Source organism: Macrobrachium rosenbergii, chromosome 44 (assembly GCF_040412425.1).
Source record: "Macrobrachium rosenbergii isolate ZJJX-2024 chromosome 44, ASM4041242v1, whole genome shotgun sequence".
Lineage (NCBI taxonomy): Eukaryota > Metazoa > Arthropoda > Malacostraca > Decapoda > Palaemonidae > Macrobrachium > Macrobrachium rosenbergii.
Window position 1 is genome coordinate 8,178,951 of NC_089784.1, and position 26,553 is coordinate 8,205,503.

At 38.5% G+C, this 26,553-nt stretch overlaps 1 protein-coding gene across 1 annotated transcript in view; it reads right to left on the reverse strand.

The window, feature by feature from the left end:
- LOC136829304 (G-protein coupled receptor Mth2-like) overlaps positions 1–26,553 on the reverse strand; it is a 74,971-nt gene that overhangs the window by 18,561 nt on the left and 29,857 nt on the right. The window contains exons 2-7 of the mRNA XM_067087662.1: positions 19,100–19,450; positions 18,470–18,590; positions 18,004–18,107; positions 16,918–17,149; positions 13,506–13,584; positions 160–338 (exon numbers count right to left, since the gene is read on the reverse strand). Of these exons, the coding sequence (XP_066943763.1) occupies positions 160–338; positions 13,506–13,584; positions 16,918–17,149; positions 18,004–18,107; positions 18,470–18,590; positions 19,100–19,441 (1,057 nt within the window). The 5' untranslated portion in view covers positions 19,442–19,450. The remainder of the gene's footprint in view (positions 1–159; positions 339–13,505; positions 13,585–16,917; positions 17,150–18,003; positions 18,108–18,469; positions 18,591–19,099; positions 19,451–26,553) is intronic.

Sequence of the window (26,553 nt, forward strand, 5' to 3'; positions counted from 1 at the left end):
CTCCCGGGTTAAGGGCCGAGTGTCAGAAACATAGTTTAGCAGTTAAATCCCTGGCCACATGTTAGAACTGCTGATAGAAATGGTTGGGTAGACCTCGTTATTGGAACTGTTTCAGTGATAGGTGGTGAAAAAAATTTTTTTTTTTTCAACTTTCCTTACCTGAGAACCAGCATCTTGCCATTCCAAAATTGGGCTTCGGGATCACCGAATTCTGAAAGCCTTCCGCGAAGTCTCTGGCCAAGGCGATGGAAGTAATGAGGATGGCCACACCCCAAGCGTAGGCGGAGTAGCAAGCAAACCATCTGCTTGTCCTGCCGTAGGATGTGTCGTTCTTCTTCCTGGAAAATTTAACGCTTTTAGAACGCTTATGATTGCAATGCAGAAATGGGACTGATAGGCATTTAGTCTCATTTTCATCGTAAGTTAATTAGTTGCATTCTTTAACATTTTGTGTTTATCACCACTCTCTGCTGGTGTTACTTACGCAGCAATTCTGCTAATTTATATAGCATGGGTTGTGTCAAAAGGTTCAGTAATAATAATAATAATAATAATAATAATAATAATAATATGAAGTCTTGTGATACATAGAACATGCTTAACAGCAACAACAAATACAAAGGTAGCAGTAATAATAATAATAATAATAATAATAATAATAATAATAATAATAATAATAATAATAATAATAATAATAATAATAATAAGCTGTTGGGTGGCAGATAAAAATTAATTCCTTTTAAACTAAATTCTGGAAATTCCAGCAGGGTCTGCCATGACTGGCAGTTGCAAGACATTTGAAATAATTTTTTTCATGGTTACCTGTGTGGTGATATTAATTTATTTTACGAACTACATTATATTAATTCACTCAGTTGGCCTTTGGTCCTCGTTGTGACCCATTAATGCACGCATGGAATTCCTAAGGTGTGTTGCAAGTATCTGTAGAATTTTTTTAAGGCTCGTGATTTTCCTCTCAAATTTACTGGCTGTCATTTAGGAAGATCTTTTTATATTTTCCTAGAGTTTTGTATAATTTTAAAGGGTGTAAATATTAATGAAATCATATTGAAAAAATGTAAAGAGCGATAAAAGATATATTACAGTTTATTTTTGGTATTGAATTTTGATGATCATTGTGTTTTTAGACCTATCCGCATTCTATCATTTTTGGGGAAAGCTGCCAAATATATTTGACATAATTAACCATTTGTAACTTTTGGCCCCTGTGCTGACAGCTGCTATTTGGAGCCTATGGCGTAGCATATATTATCTTGAATCCAGCGTTTAGCAGTATATGTTACCAGGTAATCTGGTGTGACATGGTTGCTTAATGTGACGGATATTGGGCAATCTAATAAATTTGAAACCCCTTGCGCACACGTATATGTATGCAAACGCATGTACCCACTTGTTCAATTTCCAGTGCTGCTTCGTTATTTACAGTAGATACTCTTGACGTTAACCAGACGACTTCGGAAGTAGTGGGAACAATAAGGCCACCGAGTACTCTCGTTACGCGCGATCGTAAGAATTGTGTGCTGAATGCAGTTCTTTTCAGGCGTTTTTTGGGCTGAAAATTTTTCTCAAGTGATTTTTGAGCTACAATCTTGTTTTTTGATAGGCGGACGTTTTCCTCGGTATTGGGGCGTAAATCTGAAATTTTCACTTGTGTAGGTTTTTTCAGACATGTAGTACCAAAATAATACTTTCGAACTTGGGTTTGTTTTAACAATGCGGAATGTCTTTGTCTTTAACCCGAATTCTTCAGGAGGTTTTACTGTAGCAAATATGAATGTTACCTACACTAAAACTTACAATACCTTTTGGAATTTTTTTTTTATTTCGTACTCAGTTTTCATGAGGTAAGCAACTTTGCATTTTCCGACTTTTTTACTCCGCATATTCCCCCCACGCCCCCTCGGTTTTCTCCTAATGTTAGCTTTCCCACCAACGCCCGGCAACCCCGCCCCCAACTCCCGCCCGTCTAACTCCTAGAGAATTATGGATGCAATTACAGGGAACGAATTGCATGCGTACTCTTGCCATGGACCATGGTAGTACGCTGAATTATAACGCTCAATATTGTGGCAGAAATATTTTTACGTAGGTTGAGATTTACCGGCACAGTGTCAGATGTGAGGACAGCCAGTTTTGATTTTGCCTGCTTGTGCATTTACGTCAATACTCACTGTCTGTATGCGTGCGTGGTGTTGTATTAACATCCATGTTTTCCTATAAGAATATATTACATTTTATTTGGATTATATATATTTTTTTGTGTCGCAGATTTACGTGAAAACGCGAGAGAAACTGCTCACCATTTTTATTACACTATATGTACATGTATCGTTTCATTATGGCCCTTTTAGTCATATACAGTGAAATATTATCATTCGATTTAACGACGTTAACACTTACTATACAAAGCATAATTTTTCCTCCCGTTTGTGTGTGTATAAGTGTGCGTGATTTTTTAATTTGCTTGCCCAGAAGGCGTCTGTCTGTGTTGCTGCAAAAAGTGACCATGGAAAGGCCCCACCGCCCTCTCTCTCTCTCTCTCTCTCTCTCTCTCTCTCTCTCTCTCTCTCTCTCTCTCAACCCATTACTATTAAGAAGAAGTGAAGGACAATTGACTTCTTGCTACATGAAGATGATCCTTGAAACGAGACGACTCGGCAACAAGTCACGACGGTAATGTAATACAAATAGGTTGACTTCGTCAACTGTGATGCCCAGCGTGCACGCAATTATCTTGGCATTTTAATGGGAAACTAATGTCTTAAGTAGAGAGTGTTTTTTTTACAGGCACATGTACACATTAACGTGTTCATATTACATACATACAGTATGTGTATATGCATTTTATGCAAGCACATTTCGTTCTTTGCTTTCCGCCTCCTGCGCAGACACACCGACGTTAATCCGTCTAGCTTGAATTTCTGTCGGATATTTTCTTGAGACCTAACAGAAGATTAATCCTCTCAATAGAAAGTTAATTCTCTTAATATTAACATGTAATTTATGACGTCGGCGTTTTGGGCTTAACAGTAATCAGAACATGTCACAGCCTTTCCTGGAGATAATGAAACTAAAAGATATCTCATAGTAATAGCTTTTGTACCTGTGTGGGAATGGTTAAGTATATTAATGGGTTGCTATTTTTAAATGAAAATGGTTATTCATTTTTCTGTTCCTTGGAGTGCATTGATATTCATCCCTTAAGTTTCTGCTCCTTATGTATGCACCAGTACAAATCTACAGTATACAAATAGGCTGAAAATAGTCGGTTTTATTAGTGCTCATGTATAATTGTTTAATAATTAATTTTATGTGTTATGCACGCGTATAAATCTTCATTTTTGATTTAGTTTTTCGCTTTACATATTCAATAAAACGAGTCCCGTTATCCTTTAAAACGAGGACCATTCAAATAAGGGAGGAGAGGCAGATCCGATCTACTTCATTTATGTTTCTGTTCAGCAACGTCTCGGCAACAGTGCAATCAACTATGATCATCTGCCAGATGTGGCTTCAGTCTTTGTTCCCCCAAAAAAAAACTCTGTAGGATTATTTTTGTTTTAGAATTCTCTGCTGTTCCTCAAGAGGAGAAGGAAGCGATTGTGAAGAGTACTAATGGCGTGCCCCACTTTCTTAATACTAATTCTGCGTTGCAGTTTCGTAATCTGTTTAATTTTGAAAATTTCATTATTAGTGAAGTGAAAATAAATAATCGGTAGAAAATACTGATTATTTCAAATTCCAGTTTTTGTTTTAATTTTTATAATTTAAAGGGAATTATATGTGAATGAAAGAAGTAATATGATAGAGATAGAAAAACAATTGGTTATGCTGCTGTTCACATAATCAAGGTAATTTGTGTGGATCGGAAGTTGTTCTGAATTGTTTTCTTTTATAATTTCTCTGACAAATGTACGCTTTCATTTGGTTTTTGCCGCACTGTAGGCATTACTAAAGGTTCTTTGCAGCGTCCCTTCGGCCCCTAGTTGCAACCTCTTTCCTTCCTTTCACTGCACCTCCATTCCTATTATCTTTTTCCATCTTGCTATCAACCCTCTCCTAACAATTATTTCAGAGTGCAACAGCGAGGTTTTCCTCCTGTTATACGTTTCAAACCTACCTACTCTCAAGTTCCTTTCCAGCGCTGAATGACCTTATAGGTCTCAGTGCTTGAAGGCCTAAACTCTATATTCCATTCTATTCCAATTGTTATAGTAATTAATAATCATGAAAATATATTTACCTTGTTTGTATTGAAACAGTTGTTTTTAAAATTATATAAACAAGGTGTTTTCCCTAACGTTGTGACCTCAGAGAAAATCAGGACGGGGGTCGCTTCACATTCATTCCTTTTTGCACGCATTCAAGGATGAATCTCCTTCATGTGTGCAGTATATTCCCACAGATGCCACTTGAGGGACGGGCGGGGCGTTACATCTCTGTTTTCAACACACACCCACACTTGCTTGGATATTAAGGCCCTTCCGTTCCAATGCCTCTTTTGCTCCATTCATCCAGCACTTTGTTAGTTTACTTACTCCAGTAACTCCGAATTATTCATTTTTCACCAACCTAACATCCTGCTTTCTTTCCACATGAACTATCTCAAAACAGTGATCCATCTTTTCACTAATGTTACCTGATCAACCCCTTTTGGTCATTTATTGCATTACATATCTGTAATAAAAGGTTTTACCTCACTGGATGAGAGGGAATATTCAACTTTATCTCATCTGCGCTTTCTTTTTAACATCCTTCATAACTTCATCCATGTAAATTTTGACAACAAAGGAACTTAGCACCCGAATGTCACAGCCTTTCTTTTGCACGTTTTCTGTCACTCCCGTATACTTCATTTTCGACGCAGGAATGTTCAGTTAATCTCAGTGACAATCCCCTTCGTGTACAGAAGAGCACTCCACATGTTGCTGTACCAATTTTGTCGGAACCACAACTAGAACCAGATTTGCCCCTAAATCCGTTTACGTCTACTTCAAAGAACCCCGCCTCCCTGACTCTCAATCTGCAATGGTTTGTGTGTATATATATATATATATATATATATATATATATATATATATATATATATATATATATATATATAGAGAGAGAGAGAGAGAGAGAGAGAGAGAGAGAGAGAGAGAGAGAGAGAGAGAAAGGGTTGTTTATGCTACTGTTTTTAGCTGACCCTCAGGGTCTAATTAAAACTGCCCACTGATAAGTGAATATTTACATTCTACGAATATGCACTAGACTACAGTATGTTTAACAGTAGATTAGTTTGCATATTTATCCAGATATTATAGTTAGTGAAATCTTGTTGTTTCTTCTTAACTTCATGTTCTCGAAAATCTTTTTACAATCGCACGAGCCCCCAGAGTCATGGCAAATATTAGAGACTAGAAAAGGTATTGAAAAAGAAAGGGAATCCAGAAACGTCGAGAATAAATATTACAGCTCTTTCGTAAAAGAATTCTTCAATTTAACTGAGAGTATCTTTACCACTAGTGTCTCAAATGGATTCTTTTTCCTCTTCTCTGCCGAGAAATAAAATTTTGTCTGTAGGGGGACACGCGCTCTTTAGTTTGGTGTTCAGGACTGGAAATTGCAGCAGTACGGACATGCAGTTGTGAAGCTTCGAAGAGGGATGGTGACTTTCTTGGCCTTGGTTCCTCCTCAACAGCCACACCCGACAGTGCTCATCTGGAGGCTCTCTCTCTCTCTCTCTCTCTCTCTCTCTCTCTCTCTCTCTCTCTCTCTCTCTCTGTGCCATTTTTTTCCAGTTACATAACTGAGAATACCAAGGCTTAGTATGCCTAGTTGGTTTATTTCAGTGGGAGTGCTGCGTTCTTCTTGCGTGTGCATTTGGTACCAAGGTTACGCAGAATTAAGGGGAATAAGGCGATCGGATATTAAATTTCTTAATGATGATGAAGCAACTGGGAAACTGACCAAAACCTGAACGATGCTCTAAGTAACGCCTTGTAGGTAACGCGCAGTAAATCATCGTTAATGTTAATGGCTCGTAATTATGAGGCCAGCAAAGTAATTTCAGCGAGGAAAAATTAAGAGCACGAAACATGAATACAGTACACCCAGAGTTGCATGTTCGTGGGGTTCGAAGCAGTATGAAGAATAAATGGGTTTTGTTAAGTGAATGCAGTCATGTATTTAATCGACGGACGTAAGTGTTTGTATAATGTATATGTAGTATATATGTGATTATTTTTCTTAATCTTAGGGAGGTCAGTTACAAAATGACGCCAACTAAGTGAATAAAAATATATAAAATTTATAAAAGTCCAGAGGATTTTTTATAAAGAATCGAGAAAAGAATACCGATTTTTTTTTTATAAACACACATTGCGTGTTTTACCAATCTTCAGATAAATTCATGAATTTTATCAGATACCTCCTCTACTGTCTGTTATCCCAGCTCCCACCACACCTGAGACCATCTTCCATCTATGGTATGTCGGTGATTCAGTGAACACATTCCAGTTCATTGATGATCTGGACCGAAAGTGGCCTACGTGTCGAAACCGCTGTCGCTGCTGTCTTCTTCTTCAAACCCCCCCCCTTACCCCCCTCCCCTCCCATACCTCCAGCACCTTACTTCTTCCCCTCACCCAAGACCGTCAGGTTTGTCTATAAGTTCTTCCCCTATCATCCTCCACCTCCTCCTCCTCATCATCAATCCCCCCCTACCCGACCTCCCTTTTCCTTGACCTTGCATCATCTCCACTCCTACGATGCCCCTTCTGTCGCCCCTCCCTTCATTTATCCTTTCCTCTCACTGAACTACTCCTCCTCCTCCCCCCACCTCCTCACGTTTTGCCTTTCCTGCTCGGTTCTCCATCTCTCCCGGGTGGAGGGAGGCCTTCTTTCTTAATATTGCCCTTCCTCCTCACCCTTTTCTTCCTGAAGATTCTACCTTCCTCCACCCCATCCTACCTTAACCCTCCACAAATCTGCGCAGTTCTGCAGTCCCCCATCGTCTTCATTCCTCCTTGTTGCTATGGTAGGAGATCATGGTATTGAGTGCTGTTGACTTCTGTGTTTTCATCCTTTTCTCGTTGGTGAAAATTTATATATATATATATATATATATATATATATATATATATATATATATATATATATATATATATATATATATATATATATATATATATAGTTAAAGAGACATCCTTTTTTCCCTTTGAGGCGTCGCTTTGAGAAGGCGCCACCTTCCTAGCTTTCAGCAGTATTTTTAGGGTGAGTTGCTCCCCCAAACTGTGTATGTGGATGCGTGTGTGCTTGTTTGCGTGCAGAGAGAGTTGGGCGTAGTGGGTACGCTTCGGGTTGGGTCTCCGTAATCTTCAACTCAGATTAACATCTGTAAGGATGAGAGCGTTATCTGGAATCGCTAAGCGTCGTTTGATAGTTTTTTCTTTACCGTTCCCTTGTTGATAAAAAAAGCTTCAATGAAAGGGAAAATCTTCACGCATTGCCTCAAGCTTTTAATAGAAGGGAAAATCTTCACGCATTGCCTCAAGCTTTTAATAGAAGGGAAAATCTTCACGCATTGCCTCAAGCTTTTAATAGAAGAAAAGCTGAAGCAGGTCAACTTTTCTTTTTTTCATTTATTCTTTTTGTATACTATGTTAAGTGTATACTCAGGAGAAAGGGTCTGGCTTCTTTTCAGATATCTTTTTTTATCTTTTTTTTTTTTTTAATCACCGCCTATCGGTTTGCCGGTTTTAGATTTCAAAGATTGCCTCCACGGACTTTGGGAAAATTTTAACATATTTGAATGTTGCGTTTATTTCCTTTAGTTTCCCGTTTTTACTACTACCATTGCTTCGATATTTGCTATATCCCGAGAAAATAAGGACGAAGAAATGGTTTAAATATCAACAAACCATCGCAAATGAGGAGCCGTATGGATTTTGGAGCCGGCGAGTAAACCCTGTAGACTTTTTCATTGCTAATGAGGCCGTTCCGAGTTGCTTAGATGATTCCAGAGCAAATGAATGAAACATAGAAGGCAAAGAAAAAAAAAGAAGAAGAAATGAGTCCTGTGAGATGAGCCCTCCCTTTGGTAACCCCTTATTTGCATGTTTACCTCACAAATAAGGGGAAGGCTGATTTCTCCGCGGTGTATTGACCATGCAAATAATGGAGAAAAGAGGGGGGGGAGGGGAGGAAGGAGGGGCAGGTCGAAGATATATACCCTCTTCTCTGACGCATTACGCCTCGATATTGCTACACGTTGGGTGTGAGTCTCTATTCACGTATGTCCACTGCTTAGTGGCAATATGTCTGTCTGTCTGTCTGTTCGTCCAGCTGTCTGGATGTCAGATCTCATTTTCAGTTAACGACCTCTTTATTACTATTAAGGTTATATTTCATTTTCAGCCTTTTCCATGAAATGTTTTTGGTCATTTTCTGTAGACCTGGCTCTCTGTATAAAAATGGATTTGCTTGTACGTGCCCGCGCGCGCACACACAAACACACACACACACGTCTGATTGATGTTTAGTATCAGTACACGGGAAAATAACGTATAAAGGAACAATTATTAATGAACGGAAAAGCACAAAATCAACACACCATAATGCGATAACACACATGAACACACACGATTTAATTCTGACTGAATGGAAACGAAGTTACTGGTGACCTCCAGTACGCAAGGAAAGAAACCCGTGCAACGAACCGAGGCTGACTGCCGTTGTTTGCATCGTTATAATGAGAAATAGAGGTAATTAAAGTAGGCTTATTCCGCTTAAGCTGCTTTAATTGAGTGCTCTACATATTCGGTTGTTCCCGGAACTTTGCGATACGGTGTACGAGATGGTGAGGATTTTGTGAAACTTCTTTCTGACATCAAACTTTTATATCAGTCATCTGTTTCTACGAAAATGACTTTTGCCCCCAAAACTAAGTTATTTTCTTAATCGTTTTCCTTAATATTTCCTAACGTAACGACTCGCCATTATTGTATGGAGTAGTTCATATTCAAGTTGTTTGTTTTCATTTCGAGTTTTTATTTTAGGTGTTTTAATGTTAACTTGTAAGGTTTTTCTTCAAAATTATTTGTAAACATGCAAATATACAGTAAGCTGTAAATAAAGGGTCTTAACTCATTAACTTCTTAATGAGAACATGGTGCCAGTATGTTTGCAAATTCATGCAATAGGTGACCAGTATTTACCGAGTCTTTGGGGTCGCTTAGTACGTTACAGTAATTATTGATTTGCCGTAATATTCACTATCAAATATTTATTTCGATTGTATTCGATTGTGTGCTTGTTTGTGAGTAGAAAGAGTTTGTCGTTGTGGGTGTGCTTCGGGTCTCCTTAAACTTCAACTCAGGGTAACATCTGTAAGATGAGAGCGGAACTGAAATCGCTGAGCGTCGTTTGATAGTTTTTTTTTACGGTTCCCTCGTTGATAAATGAAGCTTTTAATAGAAGAAAAGTTGATGCAGGTCAACTTTTTTTCACACATACATACATACATACATACATACATACATACATACATACAATAATGCTGCTTTGGCTCTCTCTTTTTCGTGAAAGTTTTTGTGGCATGGTCTCTCTTGACGTAATTGAATTACCGTTAATTTGGTGAGTTTTCTTTCAACGTGGTAAGAATAAGTCATATTCCACTTCCGGTTAACTCTCTCTCTCTCTCTCTCTCTCTCTCTCTCTCTCTCTCTCTCTCTCTCTCTCTCTCTCTCTCTCGTTGTTTTGCCCATTGACCCCTCCTACCAAACCATTTACCTTTGATAGGGGGGACAGGTGTGGTCCTGAGGGGTGATTCAACCGCGGAACGTTGTCGCAACCAAGTGTCCTGCAACGTACGTGAAATTAAACCTCCTTCAGACCACAAATATTAAGATGTGTCCGCACGAAAGACTACCAATTATTGTCTTAATGTAACCGCTGCGTGCAGTCTTCAGCAACATATTTTCCTTGAAGTAATTTCTTCATTCCTGGCCGTTACGATTCGATGAGGTCAAGGAAATGAAAATAATGGGATCGATCAGGGGATGACATAGGTCCCGCGGGACGCAGATAGACACGCACACTCCATCCAGCAAGAAAGCAGCAGCTTCGAGTATTATTGGAAGTAGGGGGTTATTCTTTTAAAGGGGCGGTGGGGGGGAGGGTTAAGCGAAGAGTTAGGCAAGATTAAGGGAAGCGAGAAGGCCCCATAGAGGTGATAAAGACCCTCCAGTGGGAGCGATAGCGAGGGCCATTCCGGAGACGACTTCTTTCCCCCTTCCCCCTCCTCCCCTTCACAGCTCCTCCCCCGCCTCCCGAAGAAGCCGTCGTAATACAGACGAGAAAGAAATTAGTATGCATGAGATAGCGACGGTGTCGACGACATTGGGGTTCGAACTTATCACAGAGAGAGAGAGAGAGAGAAGGAGAATAACCAGAGCTGTTAGCGAGAAGGAACGCAATATCGATTGCATAATTGCTGAAAGGACGAACAGGTGATTGTTGCATCACGCATGAGGAATATCAAGATGGTATCAAGGAAAAATAGTAATTATGTAAACGTTAGACTGGTTTATGGCAAATACGAAATTTTCCCATAAAGTTGATAAGTTTAACTTAGCAGTATTACAGTCCAAGGTAGGAGGACGCCCGAAATCATGGAAAGAAATGATTAAAACGGAATACAAGAAATGCCATCTGAACTTTTGAATGTATTCAAGCCATTCAAATGAGACTCGTGTAATCAGGACTTTCTTGATTTGCTGAGGAGGTGGAATGACGAAAAAGTCTTCCGTGCGGAAATCTTGTCATTAAAAAAAAAAAAAAAGATTAAACCAAGCTGATCTGATATTAAAATATTCCATTCGGCGACTGGAAATTAAGTAATCTAATCTCGCCGCCTTCGCTTTTCGGAGACCCTTTAATACATCACTACGGTATCTTAGCGTTTGTTTCAAGTACAGAGACGGAAAGAGAAAGGATGTCGCAGATATCCATCTTTAATTTCGTACAAATCATTATGATGAATGATTTTATCTGAATCGAAATCCTGCTTGGCTGCGATGGTCTATTCGAAATGAGGAATTAGAACTGCGTAGAATTTTATAGCCTTTGATTATATGACTGAAGTTGGGGATGAACGCGTCACTTTCATTTTCGATACTCTAAGATGGAAATACGTTGGTGCTTCCGTAATCATTATTTCCTTTATGAAAAAGCAAGGGATTATGTTTCATTAGAGCGGGAGCCTATTCCATCCCTCCCTATATTACCCGTCGCTTCTACTTTTTGTCACATCTCCATCATATTATGCTTCGTTTTAATTTTCCACTCAGTAGCGTCTTGTATTGACGCAGTTGACAACAGCTGGTAATAATCAACGTTAGCAGTTGAAAAATGCTTCGGCGACGGACTGTATATTAAACCTTCAATTGTTTTCTTTTATTATTCTGGTGAGAGAGACCGACTGAAAAGACAATCACAGTGTTGTCAGTTTGGAAATCAATAGAGCCACATCTTCCAGTTTCATCTATATATATATATATATATATATATATATATATATATATATATATATATATATATTATATATATATATATATATATATATATATATATATATATATATATAAACATAAAATGTGTGTTTTTTTTGTGTGTGTGCAGTACACCCGAGAGAGAGAGAAAGAGAGAATGTAATAAATATATACATATATATATATATGTGTGTGTGTATGTATATATATATATATATATTAAATATATATATATATATATAGATATATATATAAATGTATATTTAATATATATATATATCTCTCTCTCTCTCTCTCTCTCTCTCTCTCTCTCTCTCTCTCTCTCTCTCTCTCTCTCTCTCTCGCATGGTAGTGGAACAGAGCAGTGACTTGAATTGTGCGAGGACTGCAAGATTGATTGCATTATAATATACAGCTTTCAGTCAATTTTTTCGCTCGCGTGTGTTACATTTGTTACGACGCGTCGTCACTTTGTTGGCGGCTGCTAATTTTTTTTTTTTTTTTTTGCCTTTTTTAACTAAGTATTTTTCTAAAGGAATTCCACGACCAGTGGTTGCGTTCTTTTGTGAACTTTTGTGTTTGTGCTTGCTTTGAAATTTTTAATGTTTGTTTGGTTTTCTGATCCTTGTTGCAAGTTATTTAATGTTATAGAGATGGTTGTGGTTAGCTTAATATATGTGCTGAGCATTGGAAGGTTTTATGCACAATCATCATGTAACTCTGCGTAAACTGGCAATGGGAGGAATCGAGGACTTGAATTTCAAGTCGAAGTAGTATTGTTTTTGCAACTGTGATGTGGTGCTGTTTACTAAGCAATAGTTTAATTGTCTCTACGAATGCTTTGGTCTTAGAGATGCAAGTTTTCCCTTGGACATTCAAGCGTCTTTTAGAATATTGTTGTTGTAAGGGGGTTGTAAAGTTTAGCAAACAGATTTCCTGAGCGAGCAGAGTCCCCGATGAGTCACGTTTGTGTGATATTTCCTCAAGCGTCGCAGGATATGTGATTTAAATAACGTCGGTCGGAGAAGAAAATTGATACTCGAATGTAAACACCCTTTGTACTTCTTCACTTCATTACTTCACCACTGCCCTAATGCGTCGCTTGTTTCTTCTTATAATGTCGGTTTTGCAACTTAATGGTCATTTTTGGCTTATTCGGCATGACGGTGTCGAAATAGTAATCGTCTTAAAAGGCAAGAGGGTCATAAAAATCATGAGATACCTGTGCAAAGTAAATTAATTTTAAAAAGCATCCAAAAGTTCCTTTGCCTGAAGTGCTTTGGCCTTTGAGTTACGGACGTTGCCAAATGTATTATTAGCAGTTTTGCTTGGAGTGGAGACCTCTGATGTCTGGTATGAAATTTCTCTTTTGTATCAGTGTAAATATGACTGCGCTCACACATTAAATTTTAGGTAAATAAACGCTCTCACTTGCATGAATTTGGTATTAAAATTCTCTGCCGAAAAATACTTTGGTCAGTGAACACACACCCAACGCACTGCCTGCGTGGTAATACGCATAGAGTTAAATGCATGTGTATATATATATATATATATATATATATATATATATATATATATATATATATATATATATATATATATATATATGTGTATATATATATATATATATATGTGTGTGTGTGTGTGTGTGTGTGTGTATGTATGGACGAGAGAACATGGTTTTTTTTATCGAAAAAGTTAATCCATTTTCTTTTATGTAATTGGTCATAAACATTTCCCAGTAGTTACTACTCGTAGAATAATAGTTGTTATTGTAGGGAAGTAAGATGAAAGAAAATAGCAAAGGCCTTTTCCTTGAAGGTTAACCTACATATCGATACGCAACTCGTGAAGTTAAAACTTTCCAGTGTAATTAATTAAACATATCGAAAAAAAAATTACTCTTATTTTAAAACAGAAACTCAAAACTCGTTCTATAGTACCCACCATATCGTGAGGAAGACGTTGAAGCAGATGACATTCAGCCAAAGGAAGGCCGAGAGGTACCAGAAGTGCATCATGACAGCTGTTGGACAAAGAAAGGAAAGCAGACATTAGTCAAGGGTGGTACGAGAATGCAAACCTCTTGGTATGCAGACGTTAGTCAAGGGTGGTACGAGAATGCAAACCTCTTGGTATGCAGACGTTAGTCAAGGGTGGTACGAGAATGCAAACCTCTTGGTATGCAGACATTAGTCAAGGGTGGTACGAGAATGCGAACCTCTTCCTATACAATCGTATGTTTCGTTTTATCAAAATATGTCAAGAACGTTTGGACGAATTTTGATTAAATTTGTTGGAGACCTGAACCGAGTAAAACTTAAATGACAAACTTTGGGCGTACACATACCCACTTAACGTTTATTCTCTGATGGTAGTCAATCAGTAAATGTTTTCATTTGCATCAGACTCAGCTCGTTAGTTTTCTTGTAACGAAGAAACCCTAACCATGACTCTTTTAACTAAGTTATTCGTGAATGACTTCGCATTATAATTGTAAGACTTGACATTGGCAACTTTATTCACTGAGACTTTTATATTGTGATATTTCAGATTTGTTAATAATTGCCATTTTTAATCATTTATATACCATTTCTAACTGTCAAAATTCAGGTTTCAGTAATTTTAATAATTCAGGTTTTACATTGTAATACCATTGCCTAAACAGTGCTACCTAAACAGTTCAAGTGTCACATTTGAAAATTATATTTTACAATGTAACTGATGAAGGTGGTAATATGGATCTACTTTAAGTTCTTATTGGCATTTCCAGCAAATAGTACCGACAGGTATGCTTTTGATGTGGTTTTGGTATTGTAATGATATTGTTACCTTTGTAACTTGATCTGGTTTCATTCTTCGTAATGCTTGATCTGGTTTCATTCTTCCTGGTTTCATTCTTCCTCGACATGTATTTTCTCTTTTTTTTTATTATGCAGCTATCATTGGAATTTGATAATGTACGCAACAGAGTAGTTATCCTGCTGCACTGGTCTGTAACCAAGTCCAGGTTGCAGATTTAATAGTTATTTTGGTCTGAGTTTGGCGTGTTGCCTTGACATTGATCTGTTGTTGTAGTGAAGGATCAATCTCTTCTGGTACGTGGAATCCGCGCCCGATTTGGACTTACATTGCATTCGATTGACAAACTGATAGGTTTCGGTTAAGGATTTATTACCCAGGTCACTTTATTTGACAAGCCAAGATAAATGCTGATACCTCGGCTGTTCTGCTTATATATCTAATCTGTTTTTGTGTTACTCATTGGTCTCTGTATTTGTTGACGCGTTCCTTTAAATAAACTGGTTCCCCTGTTGATCTAAAATGATTGGGTGTGATTGTAAGTCGATCGTTGAATCTTTGTCGTGGTTGAAGATGTAGCGAAGAGTAGAGAGGAAATAAAGCAGACGTAAGTGATCAGTGCTCTTGACAAATGCGTACTATCCACTGGGGTGAGACCCTTCGTTTACATAATATTGCGACACTGTTACCCAGTCATGTTCGTAAGCTACATTTTTCTGTAATTAGGAGCATGTACTGTATTTTGTGTCAATTAATATATATATATATATATATATATATATATATATATATATATATATATATATATATATATATATATATATAAAATAACTAAATAGAAAAACACTGTACGTTTATCTTGGCCATTTTAAGGTTTTAAGGAAGACTGGATAAGTCAGTCAGTCTCTCTCTCTCTCTCTCTCTCTCTCTCTCTCTCTCTCTCTCTCTCTCTCTCTCTCTCTCTCTCTAAGCAAATATGTTTTAAGGTTTAAAGTCGTAGATTTAAACTATCCAGCTTATTTGACAGGTCATTAAAGATGAATCATTTCTGAATCATCTTTCCATTTTGTGTTGGGGAGGAGGAGTGTGTTGAGGAAGGGGGTAAAATAAAAAAAATAAGGATATAGAAGAGCTTATTCAACACGAAACATTCCAATTATTGTCGTCCCTTATTGATTGAAATCGCTTGCTCACGAACGTTTCTTGAAGAGTTCAGTTTTTTTTATTTTTTTTTTCTTAGGTGTTTCTTATATTGATTTCAGAGTTTGCCTTTCACGTTTAGTGTGCAAGGTCATATAATTATAGTTTTCTCTAATAACTGTTTCATCAACGCTTTCAAAATTACGCCTTGGTACATTTACGTTTGGTACCTTGTAACTAATTGTTACCGTCTTTTCACTTAAACGTCTTAAATTTAATCAGTTTATTTTCATACACACACACACACATATATATATATATATATATATATATATATATATATATATATATATATATATATATATATATATATATATATATATATATATACAGAGAGAGAGAGAGAGAGAGAGAGAGAGAGAGAGAGAGAGAGAGAGAGAGAAATTATAGTATTCCTAAACAAAGACTCACGACATTCAATCACTGTCACTCGTAGTTATGGAAGCTTCCGGACGCAGACCCGTAATTTTTTTTACCAGAATTTCGTCTAGTCATTTTCGTTCTGAAATCCTCCCTTGAATGATCGTTTTTCGTGGTATCGTCATTTTCTGAAGGGATTCGACGCAAGGAATAGGAAATCGAGGTCTTTAATAGAGACATTCTCCTTCGAAAGGAGCAATTTATGTTTGTAAGCCGCATATCGTGCGGTTAATAGCCCTATTCAGGGTAAGAACCATCTGCCGTCATGCTTGTACTTTTATTTTTTGCGTTTGTCGAGGTTTTATTTGACAATTCTTGATTTCTTTTCCTAACTTACCAAAGCTGATTTTTCTTAACGCCTGTATCTGTTGTAAGACCATTTGTGAAGCATTTGAAACCCATTAGGCTTAGTATTTATTTGAATGTGTTTTTATAAAGCAGCTTAAAGAGGTCACTGATTCATACATCTCAGAATTCTTAGGGCTGCTGGCCCTAAGATTTGTTCTTGAAATTGGTACTGAAAATATTCAGAAGTGCAAAGTTAGTGAAGATGGACAGCTACACGGAAGGAGGTGAATGGAAACGGATAGATATTAAAAGGAAGAGAGCAATGCAGCTGGGGCCGAAGGTGGTACTGCATACAGTGAGCCGTACTAGGCCCACTGTAGGTGGCATCCATTATTGAGAGTATTAACTGGCAACACTATAATTAACTTCATGGCTTTGAGATTGGCATCCAGCGACCTTGCCCTTGACTTCCCCATCAAGCACCATCAATACCATCCTTCCCAACGAAAAATGGATGGTCATAGACTCCACCTTGAATTTTGCCTTCTCTTAATTTTTCCACTTGAGTGTCTCAATTCGAACTCATTTGATGTCATTCTGAACTGCTGACCATCGGTTTAATGCAACGGTATGATTTTCTTCCTCTTACCTTTAAAGATGCAAGCGCCCATGCTGAGAGCAGAAGTCCCCATCTGAACGACCACGGTCGACACTTGGGCGATGCAGAGCGCTAGAATGTTGCACATCAGGCACCGTCCCAGAAGGTCTCTTAGTTCCTCGACCAGGCAGTACACCAGAAGTGTCGCGAGCAAGAATATCGCAGAGATGATGAGTCCAGCGGGGTACAACGTTACCAGCATGCGGTCGAAGAACGCCTTTTGCTGTGGAAGAAGTTTGTCGTGTGAAGCATGAAATCGGTTTTTCGCTGCGGAGATAAGAATTAAAATAGCTCCCATTACTGTTGAATTGAATTACAATTTGGAACTTTAAGTATACCTTAGAGAGGGCTGGCCCGAAGGATTAGATTTATTTTACGTGGCTAAGAACCAGTTGGTTACATAGCAACGGGACCTACAGCTTGTTGTGGAATCCGAACCACATTATAGCGAGAAAATGAATTTCTGTCACCAGACATAAATTTCTCTTAGTCTTCTTTGGCCGGTCGGAGATTCGAACTCGCGGCCAGCAGAGTGCTAACTGAGAACGGAACCCACTCGTCCCACGAGGAACACAATTTGGAACTAACATGATAATGTGTTGTAAGAGAGGCGTGATCAATCAGTAGGTGAAGTCTGTCTTCATAGATGCATAAAGCAGCGTCAGTTAGCATTTTAATACTAATGATAAATGTATGATCTATATTTCGTTATTAAAACTCAAAACCTCCTGTTTTACCTTGACATCAGGGTTACATTCTGTGTAAATCCTTCATGATTTAGCACCAATATCTTAAAAATAAATACATTAATGAATACCTGAAACAGGAATGTCTCGCGTGGAAACTAGCATGACCTTCACCGGCTGACAGGGTATGTGACGAGTCCTTACACTCATGCAGTACTACACTTCGTATCTCAAAAAACTAAGGACAAATTAATTTTATCGTCTGATGAAATGTAAATCAACATAAAAGGATGATTGTGGACACCGGTATCCAATACTTTCATAAATGAAAGCTTGGAAGAAACAAAGAAATAATGATGAACGTTTGGCTAAATACAGGTCATACACGTACCGGCTGAACTTCCGGGAAACACACAAGAGCTTCCATATCCTCTTCTGTGGCCAGCAAGCAGTAACGGTCATCAGTGACCGAATATGCCCCAACTTTAAGCTTTCCTGAAAGGAGAGTTTGTAGAATCAGGCTTTATGGTACACAGCATGAAGGAATTACATTAAAAAAAGTTTATATATAGAGTCAGCCTGACCGAATACATTATGAACCCTGAGGCCTTAAATCTTGATACACTTAGGGCTTTTTTACACCTACAGATTTTAGGCTACAACCTTGCAAATACCCTTTGTTATCGAATTTTCTTACCTTGGGAATATCTCACACTTGAAGGGAATTACTTAGGAAAAGTTCAGCTGACCCAGGTAGGGATTCGAATCTATACCGTTTGGGTTTAATCGTATAATCATTCAGAATTTATTGAAGTAGGGTTTAACGATAGCTACCAGGGGTACGAGGTTCAACTCACCGTCAGGAAGAACATAAAAGATGTCGTTCGGTTCTGTTTCCGGTTGCAGGTTGAAGAAGGAACAGTTAGGGAAGCCTGTCTTCACGTTGTAGGCAAATTTGTACTCGACCTGCCTTCCGTCCTGCAAATCATAGACGTGTTATTTCTTTTAATTCAGTATGTTAACCTCTAATTCATTGTGGATAATAACAATGTTAAATAAATGATTGTGTTTGGGTGGAAGTTTAAAATCTGGTAAATATAGGATTTTCGGGTAATTCACGCTACTTAACCCTGTGATAAAATGCCTTTTCATTAGGGCTAGTGAATGATAACCCTTCGGTTAAGGTGGGATAAATTTTTACTTATGCGTCAGGTTAAACTCCCAACAAATTTGAAGCATATGATTACATTCCTTCAAGGATGAGGTTTGTAATATAATCTGGGCAATTGAATCTTTTATGTAAATTGCGAAAAATAAGGTACCGATTTCCTTTCACTATCGTTCTAAAAATTTTGCTCCTATTAATTTCTATTTTTTTTTTTTTATGAAATTCATTATTATTTTATCATTATAAGCCAAGCTGCACTCCTATTTGGAGAAGCAAAAGACTAGAGGCCTGAGGGCATCAGTAGGGGAATCTGCCTTACCTCATAATGAAAGGTCACCTCGGATCTGGACAACCCCGGATTGCACTCCATGGCCTCGATATTAAAAACCTGCCGCATTCCGCAACACATTGGAACCGTCACATTGGCTTCCATATTTTCTAAACGTGTCTGTAGGTCCAAAGTTCCTGGAGGACCTTCGGCTGTGAGAGGTTCCTGTAGGAGGACGACCGGAGTCGGTTTGTCCTGATGTAGTTCGGATACTATTCTGCCGCTATCGTCTCCTAGTGCCAGGGTCGCTGCCGGGTCGCTCTCGGCCCTTGTGCCGATGATAGCCTGCGTCGCCGTCAGTAGCAGCAGGCACTTAAGCACTGGAGGCTTCATGGTGAACACCTGTAGGAGGCAAGGGAACGGTCAATGGAGGGTGATTTTGTGGAAGGCAAAGGAAAAAAGGTTAGGGCTTCGGTGCAATTTGGGGTGAATTTTTTTCGTTGATGTTTCTGCAGATGTGTTTGCCCTTTTCTATTCTATTTAAATAATGTATGAACTAATATTTTAATGTATAAATAAATGATTGGGGATATGTGTTTATCCAACTTCATGCTTGTCCGTGAAATAACATTTTGGTGTGAGAGGTTGTATTTTCGTGTTTGTGCTTGCATGCGAAAAATTCGTGCATTCTGTTATAAACTATTTAAGGATTGTTTTTGTGCTTATGTCTGAGTAAGAATGTTTAGAAACAATATTTTAAGTACTTTGAGGATTTTTAAAACGCGACCGGTTTTTTGATTTGTAGGGTTCGTCTGATTGCCTTACAACAAGAGTTATTTCTGTGTTGAATGTTTTTATTGCATTGCGGTAATCTGTAGAATACAAAGTGAGTACTGTCAATTATACATGTAAATCTGTAGAAAAATGTTATTGGTTAACACTTCTCTCTCTTTCTCTCTTCCATGCATTCTGTAGTTTCCATTTGTAATACGTCTCTCTCTCTCTCTCTCTCTCTCTCTCTCTCTCTCTCTCTCTCTCTCTCTCTCTCTCTCTCTCTCTCTCTCTCTCTCTCTCTGCCCCACCGGTAGTGCACAAATCTGCACCAATCTTACAGTTGAAATACCAGAATATTCGATTCTTGAATGGGACGAAGAGGCACGATATGGTAAATTCCACTATGTGTCTGTTAATCAAATTTATGAACTAGGCACCTTTTAAGTCTACCGTTGTGGGTTGCCACTGAGGGGAGAAAGAGAGAGAGAAAGGAGAGAGGAAAGTAAAGCAGCAGGCGTTAGTGTTTATTACTGCGCCAATATGAAATACTCTATCAAAACGAAGGTGTCTGGACAACGTCAATCCCACCTCTGCTCTGTCCGCCTAGCTCTCTAAAAGACCCAAATAAAGAGAGTACCAGAGATAATCCCTGTGGCAGAGGTGACGATTGCAGCCACGGTTAAGGGGACTGGATTAAATTATATGATAAATTGTTACATGTTGAGAATAATGAACTCTTATTGTGAATAATGGGCGAAGGTCTGTTGTTACAGTGTGGAGGGTCCGCGGTGTTGGTGATGATAATACCTCCGCTGTTTTCGGTTTGTTCCTTCCTCAGGGAAGGGAAGTTGCCTTTACCAAGTTGAGTTTTTTCCCAGCGGAAAAGCTGTTGGACTGCGAGTTTTTTCCCAGCGGAAAAGCTGTTGGACTGCGAGTTTTTTCCCAGCGGAAAAGCTGTTGGACTGCGAGTTTTTTCCCCGCGGAAAAGCTGTTGGACTGCGAGTTTTTTCCCAGCGGATAAGCTGTTGGACTGCGAGTTTTTTCCCAGCGGATAAGCTGTTGGACTGCGGTTTTTTCCCCGCGGATAAGCTGTTGGACTGCGAGTTTTTTTCCCAGCGGATAAGCTGTTGGACTGCGAGTTTTTTTCCCAGCGGATAAGCTGTTGGACTGCGAGTTTTTTTCCCAGCGGATAAGCTGTTGGACTGCGAGTTTTTTTCCCCGCGGATAAGCTGTTGGACTGCGAGTTTTTTTCCCAGCGGATAAGCTGTTGGACTGCGAGTTTTTTTCCCAGCGGATAAGCTGTTGGACTGCGAGTTTTTTTCCCCGCGGAAAAGCTGTTGGAATGCGAGTTTTTTTTCCCAGCGTAAGCTGTTGGACTGCGAGTTTTTTTCCCAGCGGAAAAGCTGTTGGACTGCGAGTTTTTTTCCCAGCGGATAAGCTGTTGGACTGCGAGTTTTTTCCCCGCGGAAAAGCTGTTGGAATGCGAGTTTTTTCCCAGGGGGAAAGCTACTGGACTGCCATCGAATGTGGTCTTCAGTCTCTTCTCAAAGCCTGTTGAGATCAGTATAGATAAACGCAGCATTATGCAAAGAGAGATTAACGAGTTAGGTACGCCGATAAATTTTTATCAGATTGAAATCCACTTCATTGGTAATAAGACCTCCGAGTTTAACCAAAGAAACAAAACTCTCCGACGTAGGGGTAAGAAAAGGACTCCCTACAAATGACCCGTATGATGTACGGGGGGAAGGAGGTATTCAGGGTCGTCTTGAAGCTTATAAAAAAGGCGTTGAACCGTCATACCCGTAGCGCCGGCAATGTAATGTGATACGTACCAAGATAAAATGACGTTTCCTCCTAGTAATGGCCGCTTATTCGGTCCTTTGTATTCTTCGTAGCTGCAGTTACCAAGACGAACAAACAGTTTCATCGTGACGATGTATGAAGTTTTATTCCCATGTATGAGGAACCACTCTGTATATGATATTATCAATTAGATGTGCTTTATTTTGACGATACATGAAGTACCATTAACTTGTTTGCAGTGACATGGCTATGAATTCAGTGCCGTTACCATAAATGAATGGTCAAGACGAATAGCAGTTTTGAGTGTGTCGATGTGTGAAGTACAATGGCGGTATTGTGAAGTACCATACACGTAGGGACGGACTTCTTCTTGAATGGGATTAAAGAAAGCTCTTTTATGAGGACCACCCAACACTCCCTCCATCGTCGCTTTTTGCAGTACTTCTTAGTCATCACGAAATTTGTTGCGTCTTTCATCAACGGCTTCCGGAGTAGGACGAGAAAAGTCGTAGTCATTTACGCTTTTGTTGGGCATTTGCTTCTCCATAGTTTATTTGTTTACCATTTGTGTGTTTATTCTGTCGTTTTGTCATTACGAAATTTAAATATAATAAGATTTGAGTACCTCACCTTTTACAGTTAATTTTTGGTTTTAATCCCTAGTCTTGTCACCGATAAAGTAAATGAATATACGGTATAGTTTCTTCAGTTCATGTTGTGCGTCGCCATTTTACAATATACATTGCTGTTGAACCGTGCATTATATATATATTATTATATATATATATATATATATATATATATATATTTATATATATATATATATATATATATATATATATATATATATATATATATATATAAGTCCTTTCTCCTTGTGTTGATGGTGAAAGTTCTTACTCAAGACAGGTAAGGGTCATGAACGTTTCTGGTAACGAAAGATGATAGCCCAAGGTGTCTATGTTAATTAGTTATGCCTCGTTCAAAGAAAATCCCTCCTGTTAACGATGAACGCGTCTCAGATCCTGTTTTTATATATAAATTAGTCTCTTTTTATATATTGGCTCCTTGACAAATGTATAGTATCCATATGTTGTTCAGTCTCCATTATCAACCATGCAACGTATTCTATAGGTATTTTAGTTGACTTAGGAAAAACAAGTAAAAAATGCGCTAAAGTTTCTTCGGAGCAATCGAGTTTGGTGGTCTCGGTATAATGCTGAATGAGCAGCGTCCAGTGAAACTTCAACCACGGAAAGGTGGTGGCCTATCCTATATCGTTGCCAGAAGCGTGGTTACGGTCTCCTTAATTCGTCTCTCTCTCTCTCTCTCTCTCTCTCCTTGCAGCAATGCCTCGATTCCACTTTAACATTTGTGTATGACAAATGCTAGTTAAATTGCTACAGCTAATTTTGTAATTGTCACACTTGACCCATTCACGAATCACCCCCTCCCCCTTCCATAAGGCCCGGAGAGCTCATCAACTAAGGAGTAGGCGTCCAAACAAGTTATTCACTGGCCATTCACATTCGGGTAACGAACCGGTCTCTGCTGCCACTTCTCTGGGCCGTAATTGCGCGCCTAATGACGCATCATCGCCTCGTTGTCAAGCACTCCATTGCAAATTGCTCCTTCCTTGAATAGCTCTTGTTATTACCCTCCTCCTGGCCGTCACTTTCACCCGTTATCATTATATCCCATATCACAGTTTGTGACTCTCTCTCTCTCTCTCTCTCTCTCTCTCTCTGTAATCAACGCGCTCCTTTCGACTCGAGTTTTCAGCTTCTTATATAGTGGTGCTGACATTCTGCGTTGTCGAACGTCAATAAGATGAGGTCGCGCCAGACAGATAATCGAGTAGCCTGCGCAAGTGGATAGCAACTCGGTAAATTCGTGATGATTTTATTTCACACACACACACACACAGAGAGAGAGAGAAGAGAGAGAGAGAGAGAGAGAGAGAGAGAGAGATAGCAATTGGACATTTGTGTGTTGTGGATCTGCTCAAGCACCGGTGACATTAGTCCGTACATGAAATTGCTATTGACAAATTACTAATACCATTGATCCGAATACCAGCGATATATATACGCACAATACATATATATATTATTATATATATATATATATATATATATATATATATATATATATATATATATATATATATATTACATATATGTATATATACAGTATATATATTATATATATATATATATATATATATATATATATATATATATATATATATATAGAGAGAGAGAGAGAGAGAGAGAGAGAGAGAGAGAGAGAGAGAGAGAGAGAGCTGCTGAAATTAATTCTTTACATCGTTTATGTGGCATAAGCATTGAAAGAGTGAAATTTTGGAAATGCTTAGAATGTATGCTAAAATGGTTAACACAGGTAAAAGGTAAGAGAGAGAGAGAGAGAGAGAGAGAGAGAGAGAGAGAGAGAGAGAGAGAAAGGGCTGCCCAGATTGGGCGGGGGTGATGCTGGATAGGAAGTGCCCCAACATCCAAGTAAGGTATAGTTTGTTAATGGTAATGCACACATCGGTGATTATTAGTGTGTAAAAAAAAAAATTAGTCTATTTTTAAAGGTGCTGTTGGAATTCTTTTCTATTATTATTGGGATTCCAGTTAACACGCCCATGCCTAAGATTCTGATTTAAAATTTCAAATAGAGTAAATTTTAGCAATCTTTTCCTTTTAAGAATTCTTGAATCTGTTTAGGTGGAGCTTTTATGTTGCATATTTCCCTCTTGTTTATCCAGTCCTGAATTCTAGTAAGCTTGACCCACAATTCAGGTTCACAAATAAGGTCAGGATGGCATTTGAATATATGCCTCTGGATATTGTGGTCGAGGAGATTCTGATTATGTATTTTTTGTTTTCTGTGGAAGAAAACTATTGAGATGGCTATTTGTCTGTCCGTCCGCACTTTTTCTGTCCGCCCTCAGATCTTAAAAACTACTGAGGCTAGAGGGCTGCAAACTGGTATGTTGATCATCCACTCTCCAATAATCAAACATACCAAATTGCAGCCGTTTAGCCTCAGTAGTTTTTATTTTTAAGGTTAAAGTCAGCCATGATCGTGTCTGGCACCGCTATAGGTGCCAACAACACAGGCCACCACCGGGCCGTGGCTGAAAGTTTCGTGGGCCGCGGCTGAAAGCATTATACGCTTTAAAGAAAAGAAGATTGCGCCGAAGAAACTTGGGCGCATTTTTTACTTGTTTTTATACATTATGATCGTCGACACTTGTACTCGACATTATTATTATTATTATTATTATTATTATTATTATTATTATTATTATTATTAGAACAGGAAATTATTTCCCATTTGGATGGCTAAAACTTAATTCGCTTAGAAACACTGGAGTCCTTGAAGGTTTGATTTACCCACACACCTGGGAGCTTAAAGCAAATTTACCTGAAGACTCAGCAGTTTCTAGATTTTTAAATTTTCCTTCGCACGTGGGAATCTTTAGAGGCAATAGCCCATGGACATTATATTTACTTTTAGACTTAGGAATTCGTACGTTATAAAAAAAGTATACCTTAGTTTTACCAGACCACTGAGCTGTTAGAAAAGTACAGATCTAAAATAAGGAATACTGCCCTCCTTGTGGGTAGTCATGGAGTGTTTCAAGTACAAAATTTAATGATTGTATTTATAAACAAGCTGCCTCTGGACATATGATTTCGTGAACAGTATTTTAAAAAACGTTTTCTTTTAGATTCTCTTCTTTTACCACTCTTTCAGTTGTAGAATATGAAAAAGTATTTGACATACTGTAAACAGCATGCGTATTTCGTATTTATTGACGTTAGCTACACTCCACTGTTTGATTCTTTACTTGTCAACGGTCTAATTTATAATTAGTAACCCAGAAAATCTTCACCTAAGAAATTTCCGTCATTTATTGAACCTGCAGTTTCTTAAACGGTTGAGGGACAAACGTTTAAATAATGAACAAATAAATTACGAATCAGAATTTTATATATTTCCTTGACTCTGTTTCTGGTCTAATCAAAGCTGTGGCATAACAGAGACGAGGGAATGACAAAGATACCTCTTCTCAGCTCCCCCTCCACGAGGAGGGGGGGGGAGTGTAGTGGGGAGCGGTAATATAACCCCCTTGGTTGTCTCATTCTTCCTCTACAAACACTGACCTTGACTTAGTGAGAAATATTTAGGTCTGAGTAGGCTGTATTTCCCTGAGGGAGATAGAGGGCTTTGGGTACCGGGCCTGCTGGGAGAGGGCTTTTGGTACCGGGCTGCCCCAACAGGCCCCAGGGTAGTGCGTAGCATGAGCCCTTGATTAAATCTTTTGGAGGAGGAAGTGTGTGTGTGTGTGTGTGTGTGTGTGTGTGTGTGTGTGTGTGTGTTCATGTGCTTCTTCCTCGGTGTGTTGTGACCCAACTGCTCTTAATGGGGACTTGTGGTTAGTGTAGGGCTTCTATTGATATGTATTTATTCAGTGGTATTATGGGCAGTATATATTTTTTCTATCCTGAATGTATTATTTGGTGAAATATTGATAAAGTAGCATAGCTAATTTTACAACTATGATAATAAAGATATTACCGAAAAGACTCACATTTTTCTGTTCGATGAAAAATTGTTGGCCCCTTATTTTACACCTGATGTTTAGTCGGTGTTACTGTGGCAAAACTTATTAAGTTCTCATAGTTGTTTTTACAAGGCGACGTTCCTTTTGACATGGAACTGACGGCGGTGCGAATCAGCCAGTTCATTGGCAACGTCGCAGTTCATATTTTTTCACAATCAAGGACTGCTGGGAGCCAGCGACCATTTTAAGACGACCCATTTTTTCCCAGGTACTACCCAGTCATCAAACATCCGAAACTGCAGTCTCATTAAACGCAGTGATAAAATTCATTTCGTCCAGCAACTCC